General features: G+C 41.4%; 1 protein-coding gene across 1 annotated transcript in view; it reads right to left on the reverse strand.

Moving 5' to 3' along the window:
• C8a (complement C8 alpha chain) overlaps positions 1-22,890 on the reverse strand; it is a 53,633-nt gene extending 30,743 nt beyond the window's left edge. The window contains exons 1-5 of the mRNA XM_055628877.1: positions 22,721-22,890; positions 8,544-8,637; positions 5,652-5,796; positions 4,340-4,487; positions 720-909 (exon numbers count right to left, since the gene is read on the reverse strand). Coding sequence (XP_055484852.1) covers positions 720-909; positions 4,340-4,487; positions 5,652-5,796; positions 8,544-8,637; positions 22,721-22,845 — 702 coding nt within the window. The 5' untranslated portion in view covers positions 22,846-22,890. The remainder of the gene's footprint in view (positions 1-719; positions 910-4,339; positions 4,488-5,651; positions 5,797-8,543; positions 8,638-22,720) is intronic.
• Positions 22,891-24,322: the final 1,432 nt, after the last annotated feature.

The following is a 24,322-nucleotide window of genomic DNA, read 5'->3' on the forward strand; positions in this document are numbered from 1 at the left end:
GCCACGCAATGCTCTGAGTGACCGGAAAACCACGGGGGGTTCAGAAATGGAGAGTGGGACCATCAGCAGTTTGCAAGCACTTTTTTTTTTTTTTTTTTTTTTTTTGAGACAGAGTTTCTCTGTGGAACCCTGGTGACCTGGAACTAGCTCTGTAGACCAAGCTGGCCTTGAACCCAGAAATGGCCTGCCTCCCAAGTGCTGAGTGAAAGGTGTGTGTCACCCCCACCCGGCTGCAAGAACACCTCCTAAAAAGCAAAATCATATTAAGAAAAAAAATAATAAAATGAGAGATAGAAGCCACTCTTGCTGAAGCACGCGGAGGGGATGTGTCAGAACCACACCCACCTGTGTCCTGCTCCCACCTTGCAGATTGGGAGAGGGCCCAGGGAGAAATGGCAGGCTAGTTGTTCACACCCCTTTGTGCTTAAGAGTTTAGCCGAGCCACATCTTGGGATGGGGCTAGAGGCGAAGGCCCAGATCTGTTTCACTGGTTTGGGAATGGAGCCGAGACTGAGCAGGTGGGTTGCTGTGTTCATGCCGCCGCAGCCCTCTCCTACACTCACATCTCGTTGCCCTCAACACTGAGCTTGTGTGTGCATCAGGGGTGAAGGAGGCTTCAGTCGGCAAGCCCTATGAAAACTCAAAGCCTTCAGAGCAAGCCATCTCCCCGGACAGGCTGCTCACTCCATCCCGCCCTTTACCGTTTCCACCAGACCTACTTCAAAGTGGTACTTAAGGAAGTTGTAGGGTTTCCGGAAGTATTTCTCATCGTCTCCATAGTAGAAGCGCTCACAGGTGGGGTCGTACCGGAGCCTCCTCCAGTCCCCATTGTACACAGTCTCACACTGGCCCCCATAATACTTGGCATCGTACACACTCTGGGCTTCTTCTTGAGTCAGGATATTGTACCTAAATTGTAAAAACTGTATCTTGGGAACAACAATCTTTAGAAAGGCAAAGAAAATGCAACACATCATCCTCTAGAAGAGTGGTTCTCAACTTCCCTAATGACCCTGTAATACAGATACTCATGTTGTGGTGGCCCCAGCCATAAAATTATCTCTTTGCTACTCTATAACTGTAATTTTGCTGCTGTTATAAATTGTCATTAAAATACCTGATATGACACAAACTCTGGGTCTGAGAACCACTAGTACAGACCACATAGTAGGTGGAGAGGTGGTTTCACCAAGTATGTTTGGTGGAGCCCCCGGGTTCCTTCAAGCACCTTGAGAGCATAGAGGGAAAGCAGGCAATACTGTGAAAGTGGGTAGACCGGGCCTGGGATCCCACGTAGCCTTTAGCCAGAACATGTGGCCCAATGTCCTTTGGAGGCAGCCCTGATTAGCTGTTACGTTAGGGGGAATGTGCATGGATTATTAAAAATCCAAGCACAGAAGCCTGTTAAATTAGTGCCCGAGATCACTGTGTGAGCACAGGCAAATCATCTCGTGTCTCTGTCTCACTTTAGTCATTTGTTAAAAGCAGTTAGTAATAGTACCATCCCCCCCTAGAGTCAGACATATGTTAATACATGTAAAAGTATCAGAGACGGGCTTGGCATATATCATACTGAACAGATCCTGTCATGGTTTGAATGCAAATGGCCCCATAGGGTCATATGTTTGAATGCTAGGTTCCCAGTTTGTCGGGGAAGTATTAGGAGGTGTGGCCTTGTTGGAGGAGGCATATCACTGGGGATGGGATTTTGGGTTTCAGAAGCCCACACCATTCCTAGCTGGCTTGCTCTTCCTCCTGCTTGTGGATCAGAGGTAAGCTTTCAGCTACCACTCCAGCACTCCAGCACTCCAGCGCTCCAGCACCATGCCCTGCCTGCCTGCTGCCATGCTCTCTGCCATGAGTGCTCATGACTCTACCCCTCTGGAAGCACGAGACCCAAATGAAACACTTGGTTGCCTTGGTAGTGGTGTTTTAATCACAGAAATAGAAAAAGTAACTATGATGAATACCCTTTACTGCTACTGTTAGTATTATTGCAGAAAAAATGTCTGCTACTAAAAAGTAAATTTGGATAACCATGTATAAGGCTCTGCTCCTCAGAAAAATCCATTTTCCTTGAGGCAGCCTGGGATGACAAATATGCACAATGTGACTATCAGGAAGACGCCCAGGTAATTTCCAGCTCTGCCACTTCCTGTAAATGTGACTTTGTCACCATAACCACATAGCCATTAGAAATGATTCAGAGTTCTAAGACTGGACATAAAATCCTCCTATGAAATAAATAATAAGAGTGTTGCTTCTTTTTGCCTCCCAAACTCTTATGTAGCCTTTGAAACTCAATGCAAAATTTGTCTCCTCCTTCTCCTTTGAATGTTCTAGACAGCCAACACTTCAACCAGCCCCTGGGTTCCTGGCAGACAGTACTTACCTTTGGCATGGCACTCCCATAGCTGTTTACGCACTCTGTGAGAGGCACAAAGGCAGAAAAGGAATAAAAGATAAACTGTGGCTATAACCTACCTCAGAGAATAAGTGGGTAATTGCAAAGCACCTGACATACCTTATAAATTCAATGTATGCGAATGTCCATTTCCATTTCCTTCCTCCACCTCTTTCTTAATACAAATAGGAGTGATGTTATAATGGCTATGATAAATTAAATACATACCGAACTAGACACTTAACACACAGTAACTTTAGACTTCATGACAACTTGGCAAATGCAGAAATTAAAGTTCAAAAAAATGGAAAGAAAGAATTTGCCTATGGTCACAATGGATTTCCATGCAGCCTCAAGTCCGTGAAAAGCAAGTAGAGAACATACTCTGCCAGAGAGCAGAGGATATGTAGAGCATTAATCATGAGCAATCTCTGCCCTCCACTTAGAGGACAAGGCCAAAGGCAAAGACAGAGTACCAGAAAAGTAGCAACACCGGCCTATTGCTATGAGCGAGCCCTTGGCCTGGGACATGGTGAAGCTGATATGACTAAAAGTTCTGTACCTCAACAGACGGACAAATTTTGAATAGTTGTCTCCAGTTGTGATGGTTACTATAGTGGTCTGAATGAAAATGGCCCCCATAGACTCATAGGGAGCAGCAATGTTGGAGTAGGTGTGGCCTTGTTGGAGGAAGTGTGTCACTGGAGGGTGGTCTTTGAGGTTTTAGAAGCTTAAACCGGGCCTAGTGCTCATTGTCTCTTCCTGTTGCCTATGGATCCAGACATAGAACTCTCCACTCATTTCCTGTATTATATCTGCCTACACTCTGCCGTGCTTTCTGCCATGATTATAACAGACCAAACCTCTGAATTGTAAGCCAGCCCCAATTAAATGTTTTCCTTTATAGGAGTTGCCGTGGTCATGATGTCTCTTCACAGCAATAAAACCCTAATAATACAGTTGTATATTGGGATAGCAACAGAAGATGCTTTGTGAACTGTAGGAGGGTTGGTTTCCAGTAAGAGGTTTTATCTTCCTTTTCTTTTTCTTTTTCTTTTTCTTTTTCTCTTTCTTTCTTTCTTTCTTTCTTTCTTTCTTTCTTTCTTTCTTTCTTTCTTTTTATCATGAAGACAGATGCCCTTTTCATGTCCTCATACAGGTTCTTGTCTGTACAGTCATGGAAATAGAGTGCAGTATCTTCTCCTCCTTTTCTATGGATCCCAGCCCTTTTGGATTAAGGCTTCATCCTCATGAGCTCATTCAACCTGAATTACTCCCTCAAATCCCTGTTTGCAATTGCAATCACTTTAGGTGCTAGGATTCTGATAGAATTGGAAGGGACCACAGTTCAGTCCATAACACTAGACATGAGTCAACCAGCTCAGGGTTTGGATACAGATGCTCCAGAAAGAAGAAATAAAATTAATTAATGCTCAGAAGGATCAAGTGTGAGGCATTGGGAATTGAACCTAGACATAAGGTGAAGAGAAATTAGAACCGAGGCTGATTTTAGCTCAATAGAAAGTCTGAGAAGTGAATCAAACAATGACAATGTGGAGGTTCAAGGTTCTGCCTCACACCAAAGCCCATTTTCTTTTCACTCTATCACATTGTTAGCTTGTCCAGAGTGTTGCATGAACAAAGCAGTTGGAAATGTCAGCTGGGGAAAGCTGCCCTTATGGACATCTAGGAAGGCTTCCTAGGAGATAATAGCCTTAGAAATGAAGAAAACTGGGCTGAGGGGAGAGGGACAGTAGAGAGGGAGAAGGACACTTGGGTAGGAAAGCTGGGTGATGTCACATTCCTAGGACCATGCAACCCTAGGAGACAGGAGCTCCCTACAGAGAGAACGGGTCTTTTCTGCATCAAAACTGATGTCCATAATGAGCAAGGAATCATCTGCTACTTTTGAACAGCTACAAGGTGACCGCTTACCCCAAGGCTGCCCTTTCTGATCCTGGGATTGGTTCATATTGATGACAGTCATCCTCAATGACCCTGGAATCCTCACAGTTGTCCTCATCAGAGCCATCGAGGCAGTCCATGTCTCCATTACATATCAAGTGGCGTTTTAGGCATCGACCTAAGGGAGACCAGGCTGAGGGTGCTTCCTAGACCATATTCCCCAACATCTGGAGTCATGGGGCCTTTCCACCTTTGCCCTCCTATCTGGCGATTCTCTCTGTTCACACTGCCTCTTCCATTCATGCTATCTCTGTAGCTCTGTGATGTATCCCTTAGCTCAAGCCTACCCATTTCACCCTCTCAAATCCAGCCTCCACATCAGATCCACCAGCCATCTTTGAAAATGCCAGTCTGCTCATGTCACACTCTAGCTATGTATCTGCCAAGGCTTCCCACCCTTCCAAACATCACAATCTGAACCCTGCAGCCCACCTTGTTCCAGATTATCTTGGGTTATCATCACCCAACCTGTCTCTTTCTAAAGCCCTCATGCTACAAAGCTTCTGGGAAGATTGTGTGTCCCTGAATTTTCATGTTTTTGCACATGCATTTCCAAATCTCAAATCAAATATTATTTTAAGGGCTGTCCTGACTTCCCAAAACATATTTGGGCATTCCCATGCTAGAGAATTGTACACAACCCAATGACTATCCCATAATACTGTAATTGACCTTTTAAAGATCTCTATTCCAAACACATTAGGACTACCTCAAGGTCAGGTACCTTGTTTTTAATTTGCATAAATTGCATAGGGTTCTATTATTTGCATAGAACCCTGCCTGGAACTTAATGTGTACCTAGTAAGTGTTTGTTTAATAAGTGTCATCTATTAACAATGAGTGGCACTTTTCCTAAATTAACCAAAGTTAATCTACTGATGAATCCATATTACATGGGCTGTCTGAGCAGTGAAGACTGTTTGCCTGGGACTTGAATTCAGTTCTGAGCACCCATATCAGGTGGTAGCTCCTATCAGATGGGCTATAGCTCCAATCTCAGAGAATCTGATGCTCTCATCTGCTCTGTCTGGGCACCTACAACTCACACGTGCACACTCCACCCTCTTACACATACATATAATTAAAAAAAATAAAACAAGTATTTTTTTTAATTACATGGGTTGCTAGCTTGACTTAACATGCATTTTCCTGGTCCCTGTCACAAACCTTCAGCAGTTACAAATCTGCACTTTAACCAACTCCCAAGTACTTGCTTTGCACGCTGTGTTTTGTACACTGTGCTTGAGAAGCGCAGCTGTTGTTGTATTGGCGTGCTACTCACCTGTCTCTCTACACTGGAAATCCTGTCCACACTGTTCTTGCCTCAGACAAGGTGTAGGGCTGTCACAGCTGGCCTCATCCCAGATGTCACCACTGCAGATGGCTCCCCCAAACTTGCTCGGCTGCAAAAGGCTCCGGTGTCGGTACTAAAATCAGATTGTGAACCAGACATAGTCTGTCAATCAATCAACCAAGATCCATGTAGGCAGGTCTCAGCTCAACATAAGGAATAACTTTCATGATTGAAAGCTGCCTTCAGGGCTGTCTTCCAAGGGGACACATGAGCATGCCCCCGTGGTGTTCAGACAGGGGTGGTGTAGTCATCAGCTGGAGTTCTGAATACAGATGTGAAGTATCGGATGAAAGGCTGGGATGAGAACATTCAGAAGGTTTTCTTACCTGTTAGGAAAGAGCTCCCTTCCCATATTCAACCAGTTACACATGTTTAACCTTTAATGTTCATGGCTTCCTTCCTCTAGAAAGCCTTGATCGTATACTCTTTAAAGCTTCCTTTATTTTCTTACCACTTGTCAAATAAGATGATGACAAAGCACCTATTTATCTACCTGGCCTACCATCTCTGTGAGAAGTTCACAGCTTGATATGGAGAATTGGAGAGAAATGAAAGAAAAACAACCTCAGGTGGCTTCCTGTGTTCCGATTTGATCTCTGCTCAGGTATGCTTTTAGAGGCCATTGCTGCTTTGCCTTTGCAGGTTTTTTTTTTCTTTTCTGACCATGCCATCTTCTCTTTACTTGGTATACATCTCTTATTCTCCAGAGAGGTATGGTCTCCTTCTTCCCTCCAGTTACAGAAGAAGACAGATGCAAGGCAGGTACTCGTGGCCAGAGCATCATATCTGCCTGTTTGTAATGACTGCTTCAGGAACCCAACCTGAGCCAATAATAGTTATCTCTGGTGACTCTGTTTTGGGGGAAATGATGTTTCTGGAAATTATAGGCATCAAGTAACTACATACCTACTATGTAGAGAAAGGGGAGATTAAAGAGGGGACATCACTTCAATCCCTGAATCCAGGCTTGACGACAGATAAGTAAATACTTCTCGCTATAAAGACAGGAAGAAAAAAAATACATGCCAGTCTTGGAGGTCTAGAGTTTCATGATCAAGGCTTTCTGGAAAATGGACAAGGGTCAGATAGACACTGGAGTAGAAGTGGGAGGTCAAAAACTAGAACACTGGGAGAAATGTGAGCTTTTGTTGCTGCCTTCTAGAAGTTTGGAGTCCAGTTGTGATACAATATGTAATAATACAAAACACAGTGCCTGGAAAACCTCCATGGAGTGATTGGCAATGACATACTTAGCCCTGTATCTTCTGTTTTTGACCTTGGCTCAGCCAAAAGTCCTTCCTCTGAGAATGTCAGTAAGTCAGCAAGCAGCGACATGAGCATCTATGAGTTGCTCCTTGAATCTATGAGTTTGAGCAGATTTAAATCAAAGCTCTGCCTTTCTTAGCGTGCAACCTCCTGAGAGCGGACAATGGCGCCCACCTGCCACTTGTCTGTGAAAGCCAGACCAGACAATATGCTTATGTGAAGCATTACTGCAGTACCTGGACATGGAAAGCACTTGATAAATGGTGACTATTACTGCCGTCACCATGCTTCCTGTAGTGTCTGCACTTGGAACAATAGTGCAGCCTCTCAGGTTCATTTCCCTCAGCCCCCTGTTTGTTAGGTTGCTATCAAATAATGGAGACAGCGCGTTGTAGGAAAGTGTCAACACTCCCTGAGGGACTCCTCTGTGCTGTCGCTTGTGGATTGTGTCATTAAAGCACAATTTCCTTTTCTATGTGGCAGCTAATGTTTATTTTCAGAAATGTACATCTTTGTTCGGGTGACTTTGGGAGGAAGAGACGTATTAATGAATGAAACAAAAGTGGCCCTTTAGTTAAATAATTAACAAGATCTAATTTCTTAAGGACTACTTCATAGACACATATATCTTTCCAAGTATTTAAGGTAGTGATTCAATTTTGACGCAAACTGTAAAAGGGCCCCTGTGCAATCTGGTACCTAAACAAAAATATGAGAAAAAAAGGTAGGTTTAGGATATTTAATAGGTTAAATAATAGCTATCAAAGGGTATAACTCTTAACTTTGTAAAAAGATTTTAATTTTCCCTTATTTGCCAAACATTTTGATAAAAATATTAAAGGTTTTGAGATGTGATTACTTTGGTTTCTCTGAGTATCCCAAAATGTTATCATACTTTCTTAAAGAAGGAGGTACAGGGAGATTTCAAGCAGACCCATGGGGTAGGCGATACAAAAGAAAAGAGAGCAATATGTCTAGAGAGACAGGGGAGAGATGTAGCCATCGGCCAAGAACTGTTGGAGGCCACCAGCAGTGGAAGAGGCAACACCTTATTTCTTGGAGTCTCCAAAAGGAGGCTGAGATGGCTCACCTCTACTGCTTTTCTCTGGCCTCCAGGACCCCAAGAAGACAAATATCTGGTTGTAAAGCCACTGTGTTTGTAGAAATATATTATTGTTGGCTCAGGATGAGGCATCTTGGCTCTTTATTGCTAAAGCCATCTAGCTGTCCTTCCAGATGACCCTCAATAGAGGGCAAATGTGGACCAGGACCCAGAGAATCCGTGGAGCTTCAATGTGTCTGTGTCCTGGTAACTATTTTCCCGTGGCACAATATGACCCTTTCACTAGCCTTGCCTCATGACATTTTATAAACAAAATCAAGAGAGGCAGACACAAGCCTCACTGTCTAGGTACCTGCGGTTTCCAAATGCCTATGTTCAGATCCAGTTTCTCTCTAGAGTCCTAGATTTATAATTCCTGCTGATTATTTTCCATTGGTGCCTAACACACATATCAGGTGGTTGATAGCCCGAGGTATTCCTAAGTGGCTTACCTTTTTGTTCTGACATGGAAAACAATCTGTCCATTCTGACCAGTTGCTCAACTGGCAGTCAACTGCTTCTGGGGTCACAGCTCCAGTGACACGCCTGAAAAGAGAAAAGACCCTGCATCAATTTTAAGATTCAAAACTAAAGCAAAAGAGAAACCTGTGCACACTTTCCTGCTGGTTAAAATGAGCTTTGTAAGAAATGAATAAAGAATATTTATTATACTCCCATTAAAGGCTGAGATGGTACTGGAGGATCTAGATAGACTAACAAGGAAGGCAGTTTGCAAGGATAGATTAGCCTGGCATGGCTGGAGAGGGACACACTCCTTTCCCAGCAAAGTAGTTGGTCTCTCTGTCCTAGAAATCCCCCCTCTTGTGGTTAGTTTGTGTTCAAGCACATCCTGCGACTAGAAATGAGCCAAACTGGTTATAGTTGCAGGCACAGGCAGGCAAACCGTGTTCTCAGAATAAATTTTTAGAGGATTATGCATGACTGGGTATGCATGATTAAAACTGTGGGGTGCAAGAGCCATGCCTGCATAGAATACCCAAATTTCTACCTGTCAATCAACAGTTATGAGAGCAGAAACCACCAAACCCTGCCTCTAGCAGACTGCCTTCTCGGACTTATAAAAGAAGCCATGAGAAGTAACATGGAGCTCTTGAGCCATCATGCCAAGCCTGCTGCTCCCACACAGGGTACCCTGCACTGTGCATATGCATAAAATCTCTTGCTACATTGCTCGTTGTGTGCACTGCAATTCTTTGAACAAGATGCCAAAAGCCTGAGGTACAGCCAGTCTGCAGAGCAAGCACCATCAATACGATTCTTTTACATCTTTATCAATGTCAGACAGCTCAAATGACTATCATTTTAAGGGTTGGAGTCCTCAGAGTGACTGAATTTTTTTTTTCATGAATGAAAGTAGCAGAAACTTCAGAGGGTGGACACAGTTGAGGCCAGTTTCTGGCTTCAAAAACTTGAGTAAGTTACTTAACATCCTAAGTTGTTTTCTCATTGACAAAACTACATTTAAAATAGCACTATCCCTTCCCCCTGTTAGTTACGGAAAATACATAAAACTACTGATAAAATGTTTACTGAGAGTTGTCAGTAAGTGCTGTATGCAGGGACATTACCTAGACATTTAGTCTTTGTAATCATTTCAAGAGTTAACTATCAAAAAAAAAAAAAAGAGTTAACTATCACGTTTCATTTTATGTCAGTAGAGATGGCTATACCTTAATCTTTAACTTCTCAGTCTCCCAAACTATAGAAACAATAACATTTGGAATTTAAGCTACCAGGCCTCACTGAGGATGTGATCTGGTGGTAGAGCATTTGCCTATCAAGTCCAATCTCTTGCACTTAGAAAGTCACCAGCCACAGGAGTCTATGATAGGCCCCTGGATCCAAATAAGTAGTTACTTTGATTCACAACTCAAGCAACTGCTCTTCCTCCCACTCAACCATCATGCTGGCACACTGCAAGTTCTTTGAGCTTTTTCCCATTTTCCCACAAATCTGTTCGTACCTACTCTGAGCCCCACTGCCCTTGCCACTGCCCAGCCACAGTGTGTAGTTTGATGATTCCCATGGTGTTTATTTTTAAACCTCATTGAGACTTCCATTATCTCAATAGCAAAGCTTCCTCTCTTTCAGTAAGATGCCTCTTATCTTCATTTTTCTTTATATCCAGATTTTGTCCCATGGAGGTCACTCTGGACTCTTACCTAGGTATGTTTCCCCCATCATACCTACCCAGAGAACCCAGTTCCTGCCCACCTGTTCAACCCATAGCTATCTTGAAGTATCAGCACAGTTCTTAGTTCTGAAGGAAATTTCCTAACAACCACACAACGCTGATGATTTTTTTTAACAAAGCATCTCAAGGTTTAATTATTGCATGTTTGCTTGCAATTTTGGTAAACTTCCTGTCTCCACCAGACTCTATACCCTTGGCATTTAGGTTCAGTCTCCACTGAATCCCACCATCTGTCATGGGTAGACCCACGGTAATCAGAAAACATGGGAAAATGGAAAAAGAGAGAAAAAAGGATGGAGGGGGGACAGATGGATGGAGGAAGAAGAGACAAGAGGGAAAGAAAAAATAAAGCCAAATTCAGGGAAATAGATAGTGACATTTTAAAGAGATTTGTTTGAACTCAATTCCTAGTTAGAACTAAATTAAATAATCTTGACATCTAGAAATGCTGAGAGCTCAAAGTTTGAGCCACGAGATTTTTTTTTTTCTGATATACTATTCTTAAATTTAAAGGAAAAAAATGCTTTAGAAAGACATGGAGAGAATTTACAAGGCGAAGATTTGGAGGTTGACAAGGGCTTGCATTAGCCCTGCACCTCACTCTAGAATTGTCAGGGTAATGTTGCTCTAAGTCTACAGTCTGATCTGTGATGTCACAATAGATGGAAACAGTAAAGCCAGGCAGAGCTGAAAGCAGAAGCCCAGAGAGCAGGGACACGCTGCTGCTGCATCCAAAGCTCATGACATGATGTCTAGACAGAGGCACACAGTAATGCTATTACAGAGGCCAGACACTGAAGGAACCAGGACCGCCATTAAATCACCTCCAGCCAACATGACCAATATTCTCTCATCATTTCAATGAATTTTTAAGTGTAGCTCATTTTTGATGATTATACAAGTAATGCATTCACATTAAAGAAACTATAACAATGATTATAAAAATATTATTTCAAATCTTACCACCATTAATATTTTATTATATTTCTTTCCATTCTGTTTTCATAATATAGTTGAGAGTGTACTGAATATCATGTTGTATATCTTGATTTTTCCACTTAATACAGAAAAGATATAAACTATTTATGATGACTGTGTATTGCTTCACTATCCTATAATAACAGATATTTGAGCCTCAAGTTTTTCTGAATTCTAGGTTATTTCCTGGCGGCACATCCTGTAGAATGGAGTGGATGATTTTAAGGCTGGTGACACACATTGCTGAACAGCTTTCCCAGAGAGTTGCGTCCATTTTAAAATGATGTAATGTCTGTGGTTTGGTGTGGTTCATGCCTCAAAGTTTTCCTATGGTGGAGCCTGAGTCTCCATCAATGCACTGTTGAGATGGTGGAATCTGAGTGAGGTAGGATCTACCGGAAAGTATCACATCACGGAACACCATCCTCACGAGGGGATTATTGTTGGCCTCTCAGTGGTTGTTTCTTTGAAAGTGTTACACAAAGAGCAGCCTAGCCATTCATTCTCCACCCTCTTGCTCTCCACTTCACCATGTGTTCTCTTCTACAATATGGTTCTAACCATGGTGCCATATGCCATGTTGTGGCTGAGCCAGAGACCATCACCAGGGCCAAGGAGTGCCAACAGTAACTCTCAAACCTCCAGCACTGCAAGCTAAATAAACTTCTTCACGGAGTGACCAGCCACATGCATTTGTCTACAGCAGAGCAAAGTGAATCAGTGACAGGTAGGGGAGGTACCAAGAATTCTGCAGCCTACAAAACCTTGGGAAATAATATTACAGTATCTCCCAACTTACAAGAACCTACGCAATCAGTAAGAAACTGGAATAACTGAACAGCTTCAATGCCAGGAGCAGGTGAATCCATCCTGGATTTGCTTCTAACTCACTTGCTATTCTTAGCAAGTTACTATGAATGACTTCATTGTCTTCCTCTATTGAAACAGCACAAGTCATGTAATGTTGCGGCACATTTCTTCAAAGTTTATTCTTTGCTGAACCAGATTTAAGCTATGTAGCCAGGCAGAAGGCAGGGAAAAGAAAAGTCTCCTGGTCAAACTCATTTGAATAAACTGCCCACAATGTGCCATCCATGCACATTTAAAATACTTAATAGTGTTAGAGACTCTGAATCTGACTTTGCCCATCCCATTACTTCCCCCAATTGTTTTGAACGTACACCATTTTTTTTTTTCATACAACATCTGTAAGACTGTTGGACACAACTGAAGAAACATCGAGAGAGCGGAACTGCAGAGTCAGTCAAGTATGCATCTGAACCCAGGTTCTGCCAGATACAACTGAGAACATAAATAATGGCTTGGTAAACCCTTCTGAATATGGAGAGAGATCATGTGTGAAGCCCTGAGCAGCAGTCTAGGACACGTGCCAGTGTTTGCTCAACTCAGCCATATACAAAACTCTCCATCTTCATCAGAAAACTGTCCTGTACAGGGCTGTGGACCACTGAGGTACTTTGTGAGGGGGGGCGGGAAGTAGGGTTGTGCATACGCACACACCCAGGCCAGAGTCTGTATTAGATGTCTTCCTGAATTGCTCTGCACCTCACATATTAATTCAAGGTCTCTTGCTGGCCTTGGAGCTCACTGATTGGCTAGACTAGCTGCCCAGCAAGCCCCAGAGATGCACCTGTTTCTACCTTCTGGGCACTGGGATTACAGCCACATTCTGCCGTGCTATTTTTTTTTCCCACCTGGGTTCTGGGGATCCAAACTCCGATCCTCCTGTAGTGCGGCATGTGCTTCTCTGACAGAACAATCTCCCCAGCCCCCACCTACCCTTTAAGTCAGATTGACATGCTAAACAAACGGTTTAAAATTCAGTTGAATATGAAATCTGAGAGTCAAACGCTTGACTCCAGAATGTGGCCACCTCAGCAACTTAGAAAACAGCTACTTAGTGATTCTAGGCTAGGAGGTCAGAAAGCCTATCTGATTAGTATAAGGGGGCCATCCTAATACACAGGCTCAGCGTAAAGTCAAAGCCAGTTGTCACTAATGATATAATCTTGAGCTAATCCCATTTAATTACATAGGAATTATATCATGAGATGAAGGTATTTTAACCTTGGCTTTGAAAGTGTTCCATCTTCAGCACCCTCCTTGTCACTAAGCCCAGTGGAGAGTTTTCCGACTTCATCTGACTCACTCTGTTTTAGCCACAACTTCCTCTAGAAGCTTCCTTCTCCTGACCTCAATACAACCTCTACTTGCTCTTTTACTCAATCACCAGGGCTTTCGGCTTCTCCCAGAACTAGAATTCTTCAGTACACAACCTTGTCTTGCTTTTCCTCAAGGAACTGAGATTCGTTCCACCAGCATCATATACTATGCATGTCAATGCTTTCTAAGTTTAGCTCTCCATCCTGGACTGCACCTCTGCCCTTCTGCTCTGTCACCAGGCTCCCCTGCTCCACATCCTCACACCTTACTCTGGTATAGAAAACATAATGGTCCTAAGTTAAACCTCTTAGTTTTGACTCTCAACCAACTCCTTTCTCAATTTAGCCCACAATTAGTAGAACCACCAACACACACAGGTTCTCATACTGGATTCCTGGAAGTGGTCTTTAATTTCCTTCTTTCTCTTACCCCATCCTTTGGAAATTTATGTCAATTTTGCCATGAAAATGTATCTCATGATTCTTCTCTTCATCCACTTTAGTACCCACCACACTAATTTAAGATCCCATTGCATCACCAGTTCCTTTTCCAGGAAAGGTTTTCTATTTCTCTCTCTCTCTCTCTCTCTCTCTCTCTCTCTCTCTCTCTCTCTCCTGTATAAAAAACACAAGGTTGTTTTTTTTAATGAGGAATCATGCAATATTTCTCTTTTATAAATACCCCTTAAGATTTGTTTTACTAGACATAAACTAAAATTTAACGCGCCTCACCATAATGCCCATGACTCCCTGTGAGACAGCCTCGTCCTACCATTTTGACATTCACTCATGGCACAGTTCTTTGCATCCCTGCCAACCCCCTCCAGTCCACATGCATCACAAACTACTTCCCATGCCAGGAGCATAGCACCTGCCGATCTCTCCACATTGCTCTCTTCACACAGCTTCTCCCAAACTTCAGATTCAGTGCAGATGCTACCTCTGCAGAGAATGTCACTCAACCAATTCATCTTTGGATCTCTTTTCTCTCCCAACACATTTACTGATTATTTCAGAGAATTCTTCACAATAATAAATGAAATTTTGTGTTTACATGTTTACTTTCTGGGTCTGTGATTTAGTTACTTTTTTTTATTACTGTGCTAAGATACCGTGACCAAGGCAACTTATAGAAGAAAGAGTTTATTGGGCTTACAGTTTCAGGGGTAAGCCATGGCCATAATGGCAAAGGCACAGAGCCTAACATGAGACAAGCAGGCATGGCACTAGAGCAGTAGCTTAGTGCTTATATTCTGATCCACAGGCATGAAGCAGAGATGGAGAAACCTAAATGGAAATGGTACATGCTTTCAAAATCTATAAGCCTGCCTTCAGCGATGCATCTCTTCCAACAAGCCACACCTCCTAATATTTTCTGAACAGGTCTACTCATGGGGGACCAAGTATTCAAATACACAAACCTATGGGAACCATTCTCATTCAAACCACCACAACCTGTAAATTACAGGATATCATTTGCTTATTTTGCTACCTAGAAAAACTACTATATCTAGAATATTTGCTTATTAAAAAAAGAACAAATGAGCAATACAAAAAAGCATCTTCGAGTCACAGAGAATTCCACACACACTTTTAGTTCCAAGCATGTTCCAGGCTTTTTTGCATAATTCATAGCTGGTGTCGTTTGATGCATAGAGTTAGTTACTCCGAATATCAGTCTCTCAATTACTATTACTCACTCTTGAGTCGCAGCCACCCAATTGTGTATGCTAATTAGAAGACCGTGTTGCCTGCATGCATATTAATTCCAGTCATCTCAATGACTACTGGGAACATTCACATGTCTCTGGCCCAGATGCTTGAGCAAACACACTTTGATACCCATAAAGGCAATAAAACAAAAAAGAAGAAACACAATTGACACTTCCTTGGAATCTACTACATATGTGACCTATTAAAGAAGCGGAAGCCTAGGCAGTGATTATGTTTCCTCTAGGACTGAGGTCTTCATTTATGCTTCTTCATCCCCACTCCCCCAATAAATTCTGGCTTTTATCAGCAGAAATGATAGGATGGACATCCTATCTTTAACTCCAGATTATACCTATGAGTTGCTTATCAAAGCAGGAACCTGTTTTCAAAGAGGCAATTTGTTTTGTTTTCTTGTGTAAGAGACTAGCACTGGTTCCGGTGAAAATGCTGGTCCAGAGGCTGGAAGACTGCCTGTGCCACCACATCTCTCTGCGGAATGCACCACATTGCTCTCTTCTTCCCTGGTCTTCAATTCAAAGAATAATGGAAAAGGAATTTTTTTTATTAATTACACTTTATTCATTTTGTATCCCCTCATAAGCCCCTCCCTCCTCCCCTCCCGATCCCATCCTCCCTCCCCTTTCTGCATGCATGCCACTCCCCAAGTCCACTGATAAGGGAGGTCCTCCTCCCCTTCCCTCTGATCCTAGTCTATCAGGTCTCATCAGGAGTGGCTACAGTGTCTTCCTCTGTGGCCTGGTAAGGCTGCTCCCCCCTCAGGGGGAGGTGATCAATGAGCAGGCCAATCAGATTATGTCAGAGGCAGTCCCTCTTCCCATTACTATGTAACCCACTTGGACACTGAACTGCCATGGCTTTTCAGCTTCTTTAGTTCTTTATATATACTGGATGTGAGTCCTCTGTCAGATAAAGGGTTGGTGAAGATTCTTTCCCAATCTGTAGGCAGTCGCTTTGTTTTGATGACGGTGTACTTTGCTTTGCAGAAGCTTTTCAATTTCATGAGGTCCCATTTATTGATTGTTGCTCTTAGAGCCTGTGCTGTTGGTGTTCTGTTCAGGAAGTTTTTTCCTGTACCAATGAGTTCTAGGGTATTCCCCACTTTTTTTTCTAGCCAATTTAATGTGTCTGGTTTTATGTTGAGGTCCACTTGGACTTCAGTTTTGTGCAGGGTGATAAATATGGATCTATTTTTATTTTTCTACATGAAGACATCCAGTTGGACCAGCACCATTTGTTGAAGATGCTATCTTTTTTCCATTGTATGGTTTTGGCGTCTTTGTCAAAGATCAGGTGTCCATAAGTGTGTGGGTTTATTTCTGGGTCCTCTGTTCTGTTCCATTGATCCACCATTCTGTTTCTATGCCAGTACCATGCAGTTTTTAAAACTTTTGTTCTATAGTACAACATGAGATCAGGGATGGAGATACCTCCAGAAGATCTTTTATTGTAGAGGATTGTTTTAGCAATTCTGGGTTTCTTGTTATTCCGTATGAAGTTGAGAATTTTTCTTTCCAGGTCTGTAAAGAATTGTGTTGGTAATTTGATGGGAATTGCATTGAATCTGTAGATTGCTTTTGGTAAGATGGCCATTTTTACTTTGTTAATCCTGCCAAGCCATGAGCATGGGAGATCTTTCCATCTTCTGATATCTTCTTCTAATTCTTTCTTCAAAGACTTGAAATTTTTTTCATACAAGTCTTTGACTTCCTTGGTTAGGGTTACTCTGAGGTACCTTATGTCATTTGTGGCTATTGTGAAGGGTGTTGTTTCCCTAATTTCTTCCTCAGCCCTTTTGTCTTTTGTATACAGGAGGGCTACTGATTTTTTTGAGTTAATTTTGTATCCGGCCACTTTGCTGAAGGTGTTTATCAGCTGTAGGAGTTCCTTGGTAGAGTTTTTGGGGTCACTCACGTATACTATCATATCATCTGCAAATAGTGATAATTTGACTTCTTCCTTTCCAATTTGTATCCCCTTGATCTCCTTCAACTGTCTTATTGCTCTAACAAGGACTTCCAGAACTATGTTGAAGAGATATGGAGAGAGTGGGCAGCCTTGTCTTGTCCCTGATTTCAGTGGGATTGCTTTAAGTTTCTCTCCGTTCAGTTTGATGTTGGCTATAGGCTTGCTGTATATCGCCTTTACTATGTTTAGATATGTGCCTTGTATCCCTGATCTCTCCAGTACTTTAAACATGAATGGATGTTGGATTTTTGTCAAATGCTTTTTCAGCATCTATGGAGATTATCATGTGTTTTTTTTTCTTTCAGTTTGTTAATATGGTGGATCACATTGATGGATTTCCGTATATTGAACCACCCCTGCATATCTGGGATGAAGCCTACTTGGTCATGGTGGATGATATCTTTGATGTGTTCTTGTATTCAGTTTGCGAGTATTTTGTTGAGTATTTTTGCATCAATGTTCATAAGGGAGATTGGCCTGAAATTCTCTTTCTTTGTTGAGTCTTTGTGAGGTTTAGGTACCAAGGTGACTGTGGCTTCATAGAATGAGTTTGGTAATGTTCCTATTTCTATTTTGTGGAATGGTTTGAAGAGAATTGGTGTTAGCTCTTCTTTGAAGGTCTGGTAGAATTCTGAGCTGAAGCCATCTGGTCCTGGGCTCTTTTTGGTTGGGAGACTTTTGATGACTGCTTCTATTTCTTTGGGGGATATAGGACTATTTAATTGCTTTACCTGGTCCTGATTCAGCTTTGGTAAGTCAAATCAATCAAGAAAATTGTCCATTTCGTTTAGATTTTCAAATTTTGTGGCATATAGACTTTTGAAGTAAGTTCTAATGATTGTTTGGATTTCCTCAGTGTCTGTAGTTATGTCCCCCTTTTCATTTCTGATTTTGTTGATTTGGGTGGTGTGTCTCTGCCTTTTAGTTAGCTTGGCTAAGGGTTTGTCGATCTTGTTGATTTTCTCAAAGAACCAGCTCTTGGTTTCATTGATTCTTTGAATTGTTTTATTTGTTTCTAATTGATTGATTTCAGCCCTGAGTTTGATTATTTCCAGCTGTCTACTCCTTTTTGGTGTGTCTGCTTCTTCCTTTTCTAGGATTTTTAAGTGAGCCATTAAGTTGCTTGAATGTGCTGTCTCGAATTTCTTCTTGAAGGCACTTAGTGCTATGAATTTTCCTCTTAGCACTGCCTTCATTGTGTCCCACAAGTTTGGGTATGTTGTGTCTTCATTTTCATTAAGTTCTAGGAAGATTTTAATTTCTTTCTTTATTTCTTCCCTGACCCAGCTGTCTTTTAGTAGCAAGTTGTTCAGTTTCCATGTATGTGTAGGCTTTTTGCTATTTCTGTTGTTATTGAGGTCCAGCTTTATTCCATGGTGATCAGACAGGATACAAGGGATTATTTCAATCTTCTTGTATCTGTTGAGGCTTGCTTTGTGACCAACTATGTGGTCTATTTTGGAGAAGGTTTCATGAGGTGCTGAGAAGAAGGTAAATTCTTTTGTGTTTGGGTGTAAAGTTCTGTAAATGTCTGTTAGGTCCATTTGATTCATGACCTCTGTTAGAGATATTGTTTCTTTGTTTAATTTCTGTTTTGTTGACCTGTCCTTTGTTGAGAGTGGGGTGTTGAAGTCTCCCACTATTAGTGTGTGGGGATCTATGTGTGGTTTAAGTTTTATCAATGTTTCTTTCACAAATGTGGGTGAACTTGTATTTGGGGCATAGATGTTTAGGATTGTGATGTCTTCTTGGTGGAATTTTCCCTTGATGAGTATGAAGTGTCCTTCCCCATCTCTTTTGATTAATTTTGGTTGAAAGTCTATTTTATCAGATATTAGAATGGCTACTCCTGCTTGCTTCTTGGATCCATTTGCTTGGAAAGCAGTCTTCCATCCCTTTACCCTCAGGTAATGTCTATATTTGTGATAGAAAAGGAATTTTAAAGGGATTTGGTGACTTTTTAGTCCACCAGTGCTCATAAAGTGCCAAACAAGAAATCTTGTCACCAAAATCTCTCCCTCTCTCCCTAGAACGAAGCTTTTCTCTGTAACCTGAACTGATTAAGCTAGACATTAAGCCTTGTGTAACTCCACCGTTTTCAGAGCAAGGACAAAAGAATTCATTGGCAAAAATGCACTATAATAAATGTCAAAGGAAGTGTTACAGATGAAATAACAGTCTTAGAAGCGATATATTATCATTTGAACATAGACTCTGGTAAGTTAATATAATACGTTATAAATCTAATAGGGTAACAAAAATAAAGTAGAACAGTTACTCTGTTCATTTAAAATTATAAGATACTAAATTGAAAAGATTATCTCAAAAAGAGAGAAATGTGAAAACAAGATAGAAGAAAAATAGGAAATAGAAAGGTGATGAACTCAAAGCTATCCACCATGAATAATTACATTCAATATAAACGGTCTAATTATTATGACTAAAAGGCAGAGACTAGGACTGGAGTGATAGCTCATTTGAAAAAAATACCTGTCTTGTATGTACGATACCCCAAGTTCAATGCCCAGCACTACGAAAATAAAAAGAAAATAGTAATAATAAGAATAATGATGATGGATAATTAACTAAGTTCTTTAAAAAGACAGTGATCATAATTAAACTAAATAATTAAAGCCAAGTCATCATTGTATGTCTATGTAATGATACAATTTAAAAATATAAGTTAAATTAAATTAAAATATTAAAGAACCATTTCCATTCCAAACACAAGCAATGAGCAAGCAAGAATGACTACATTACTATTAAACAAAATAAACTGCAAATTAAAAAGAATCATCTAAGATAATGAAAGCATTTCTCAGTGATAAAAGAACTGATCATCAAGAAGACAGTCCTGTAAGATGCCCTTCTTAATTGTCTATGTTACTGGGTGTAGGATTACTATAGAGACTGCTGAAGCTTACCTCTGGGTGCATCTGTGAAAGCCTTTCCAGGAAAACGTAACTGAGAGGAAAAGGCCTATTGAGAATGTGTGTGAAACCATCCTATAGGCTGAGGACCCAGACAAAATTAAAGGTATAAAAGAAAAAAAGGCCAGCCAAGAACAGACATCCCTGTCCTTCTGCATCCTTTCTGCCGTGGAGTGGACCATTCTACTTTCCTCCATCACACACTCCTGCTGTGATGTACTGAACCCTCTGAAATTGTTGAGCAAATACAATATTCTTCCCTTAGGTTGTCTTTTCAGCCATTTTGTCATAGTGGTGCTAAAAAGTAATCTAGGCTTTGTCTCTGTTTCTGTCTCTTTCTCTCTCTATTGTTGTTGTTTGTGTGTGTTTAATAACAGAGCTTCAAAAGACATACTGTGCATTCTGATAGAATTAAAGCAGAGACAGGCAAGCCTGCAACCATAGTTTAAAACTGCCCCCCTTTCTCAGAAAGTGACAGAACAAAGAGATGAAGCTAAGCAACAAGTCGCCCAACTTGACTTGATTTAGAAGTATGTATACTGAACAACATGGAATATCCACTAATGCAACATTCTTAGCCATAAAGGAAATCTCAATAAATTGAAAGAATTTTAATTTTTAAATAATCCTTATTTAAAACACATACCAAAAAAAATGTTATTTGTATAAAACATGTAATAGAAAATCAGTGATTATGCCACTAATTATAATAACCTTCCATGGCTTTAAAATTTTATACTTATACAACCCTATTTCTATCAAGATATATAATAAGCAAATGTTATTCACAAGCTTACAAAGTATATGTGTGTCATTACAAACACACACACACACACACACACATCTTCCATGTTAGGGCTCTCATGGAATTTTATTTGGAAAAAAAAAAAAACAAGTGCTGTTGCTAAAAATAAAACAAAAAAATTGAAGTCTCTAATTGATCTGGATAAATCTGAGAGACCCATGCCAATTGGCACATTATTAATTTCTTCTTTCTGATTGCTGTCAACCATCCAAACAAACAGAAAAACCAACAATAACAATCAGTTCTCTCACCATCCCTGCGAGCAGCTCTGGTGAATGCTCACTAAGTGGGAGGCATTGTTCCATTGTTCTAGGATATTTCAAGTATTTAATTCTTGCTCTTATTTTTCTCCCATTTTACAAGTGAGTAAAATGAAGCCCTGGACGGTTATGTAATTTGCTCAAGATCAAATAACTATTAATAGTAAGTGCCAGCACCCGGGGTTTGAACACAGGATGATTTTGTCATGTAACTTTCTATTTTGAAAACCAACGTCAGATGCACTGGCAGCGAACACAATGGGACCATGATGTCTCCCTCAGCACTTGGTAAAGCGTTGAATTGGATCGCCTCTGCCTTGACTTAAAGTTTGCCTCTCCACTGATCTGTCTTGTTTGATAAGTTCATCAAACATCAAGAGTCTGCTCGTTTTCAGAAAGGATTACAATGATAAGCTTTTATAATTGAGAGTATCTCAGCTGAGATTTTCTTCGCCACCGACCTCTTGCCTGTGTCTTTTAATTACTAGCGATGAATTTTATGATGTTTCAAAAGTGTATTTGTTTTAAATACAAATGACGGATGGCGGATTATCTGCTTGTAAAGCATGTTTCCCTCCTGAATTGTTACTTAAAGGGAATCTCTCTTACTCCTGCATTTAAGCCAGTGATTCTCAACCTTCCTAATGCTGTGACCCTTTAATACAGTTCCTCATATTGTAGTGACCCCCTTACTACTGTTATGAATCGTAATGTAAATCCCTGATATGCAGGATATCTGATATGTGACCCCTGTGAAAGAGTCAACCAACCCCAAACCATGCATAGGCTGAGAGCCGCTGAATTAAGCTATAATGACTCAAAATTGAATCCACTAATAAGAATTTCAATAAAATAACTCTATTTAAAGCCTCCAATGTTTGAGAGGCAGAGAGTGTTTAAAATCTATCCCAATGGTTTGATTTAAGGTGCTGCTTTAGTACAACAAAATATTCAATGGTGAGATATAAACATATGGAGCCAGGTTGGAAATCTCACAGAAACAGGCAACTTGCAACAGACATGGGAAAATATTACCTCTGCTGCTGCCCAGAGCAAAGGTTTAGAATGACATAGAATGAGTCTCTACAGCATCTCACTTTCCCCCACGTAAATATTTGCATATATTGTCTAAATATATCCTCCAACCAGTGTAAGCTGAGATTTTCTTTTATAGATAACAAAGTGAGATTCACTGTCTCACATTGCTTGAGAAAAATACTACTTATTAAATGCCTACTGTGTGCAGAGAATATTTTAAATACAGAGTTTTATCACATCTGTGTTAACTGCTGTAGAAGAGATATTATGAGTCTCAGTCTACAGAAATGAAAACTGGGAATCAGAGAGACTAAATGATTTTTTGTCTGGCTTACCCCAGCGCTAAGTGGTAATTCATAGCTGGCTGAGCAGAATACTACTAACCGGCTTTTTCCCTCACCAAATTCCTCTACCGGCTTAGTAACAGTATGAAAAGAGGTTATATTCCATGTGAACACAGCTCACTGCCAGCATCACAATGTCTTAGACCCCAGTTTTTGGAAGACCGAAAGCCCACTTACTGGTTCACCTTCTCCTCTGCGGTTACCCCGGGGTGCCATGTCATCAAAGACAAGCCGAAGAAAACAACTGCAAACATCTCATCCAGAAGTGACCATCTAGAAAATAGCCTGTTTATAGATATCATCAGGCTGAAACTCAAAACGTCTCTCAGAGGTTTAAAATGGTCAGAAGTCCCTCAGTTCCCATTCAATGCGATTAACTAGTAACCAAGGTATTGATTAGCCAAACACTTTCAAAATGGCCCCAAGCCCTTTAGCCCTTTTAGAGAAATGTGCACGTGGCTAAGGAAAGGTGATGTTTAACTATGATCGGTTCAGCGAAGAGTATTCTTTTCAGAGACAGACAAAACCAAGATGCCGTTGCAGGACTCGGGGTGGTTTCTAGTGGCTCTCGGAGCTTCTGAGGTCAGATGAGTCTGCTGTCGAAGACAGCAGCAAGGCTCAGGGCTCATCTGGTTCAGCAGCTCAGATGCAAGCATCCAAGAAGGTGCGGGAACGCTACGAGTTACATAGCTCCCAAGGAGTCGCATATATTACCAAACATCTGGAGCCTGGGAGTGTGCGTGCTTCACTCCTGGCCTTCCTGGTTTGGATACAAACACTGAGTAGAGAGCCTATTTTTGTCTCAAGGAGACCAGATGTCTTAAATACACATCTTCAGAAACTCTCCCTCTGTCTCTGGAATTATAATGCCAATCATAGCCAAGACAACTGCACTGAAGATGCCATGCCTGGATATCTCCCGCTCTGCCAGACATAAAGTAAATCAAGTAAATGGAGACGGGCAGAAGAGAGATGCACAAATTAGCCAAAAAGCTATTAAATACTACCATATGATAGGCGCTTCGTTTGTCTTTTTCTATTTAATCTTCAATCAAGAAGCCTGCCACATGAAAATTATTAAGTCCATATTGCCACTGACGAAGTGGGAGCTCCATTAACTAACTAGCTCAAGGATGTACAGCTGCCTCCTCGCTGTGCTTGAAGAGGTGTAGCTTTGCCTCGGTAGGATTAGCCAGTTGCATCATTATGATCTCAACGGGGAAACACAATGACTAGCTTGAATGCCTGAGAAATGCACCTCCGATTCATATGCGGAGACAGCAGAAAGGCAGCCCCTAGCAGCCCCTTTCCTCTCCTCAGAGGTGCAGGCAAAACTTGGCAGGTGTGAGTGCCAGTTCTGAGGGCTGGAAGGGCCCTAAGACTGTGTCTGTCTGCCTCCTGCCTCTCTTCAGTTTTGATTCCTAGGTTGTCTTAGCCTCAGATCTCCCCCCTGTATATACATTATTTGAAAACTTTCTTTTCTCCCCCAAAAGAAACCAAGTTGGCATTTTCTGTACTGTGACCCATGATATAGAGATGGGGGTGTTAACATCTGGACACCCTTGGGAATCTCAGGGTGGGGTACCTGGACCCCACCTTTGTCCTAACCCCTAACATCCGATATATGACAAAGTTCCTGTCTCAGACATGCTGAGTCCTCTGGGACTGGAACTCTGGGTCCCCAACTGCTTCCATCGATTTCTTCATGGGGAACAGACCTCCCCTAGAACTGTCTTCTAGAGTAGGGGTGACGCTGGCTTCCAGGGGCCACTTGGCAAT

The sequence above is a fragment of the Psammomys obesus genome, unplaced genomic scaffold (assembly GCF_907164565.1).
Source record: "Psammomys obesus unplaced genomic scaffold, mPsaObe1.curated_primary_1811, whole genome shotgun sequence".
NCBI classification, from domain to species: domain Eukaryota; kingdom Metazoa; phylum Chordata; class Mammalia; order Rodentia; family Muridae; genus Psammomys; species Psammomys obesus.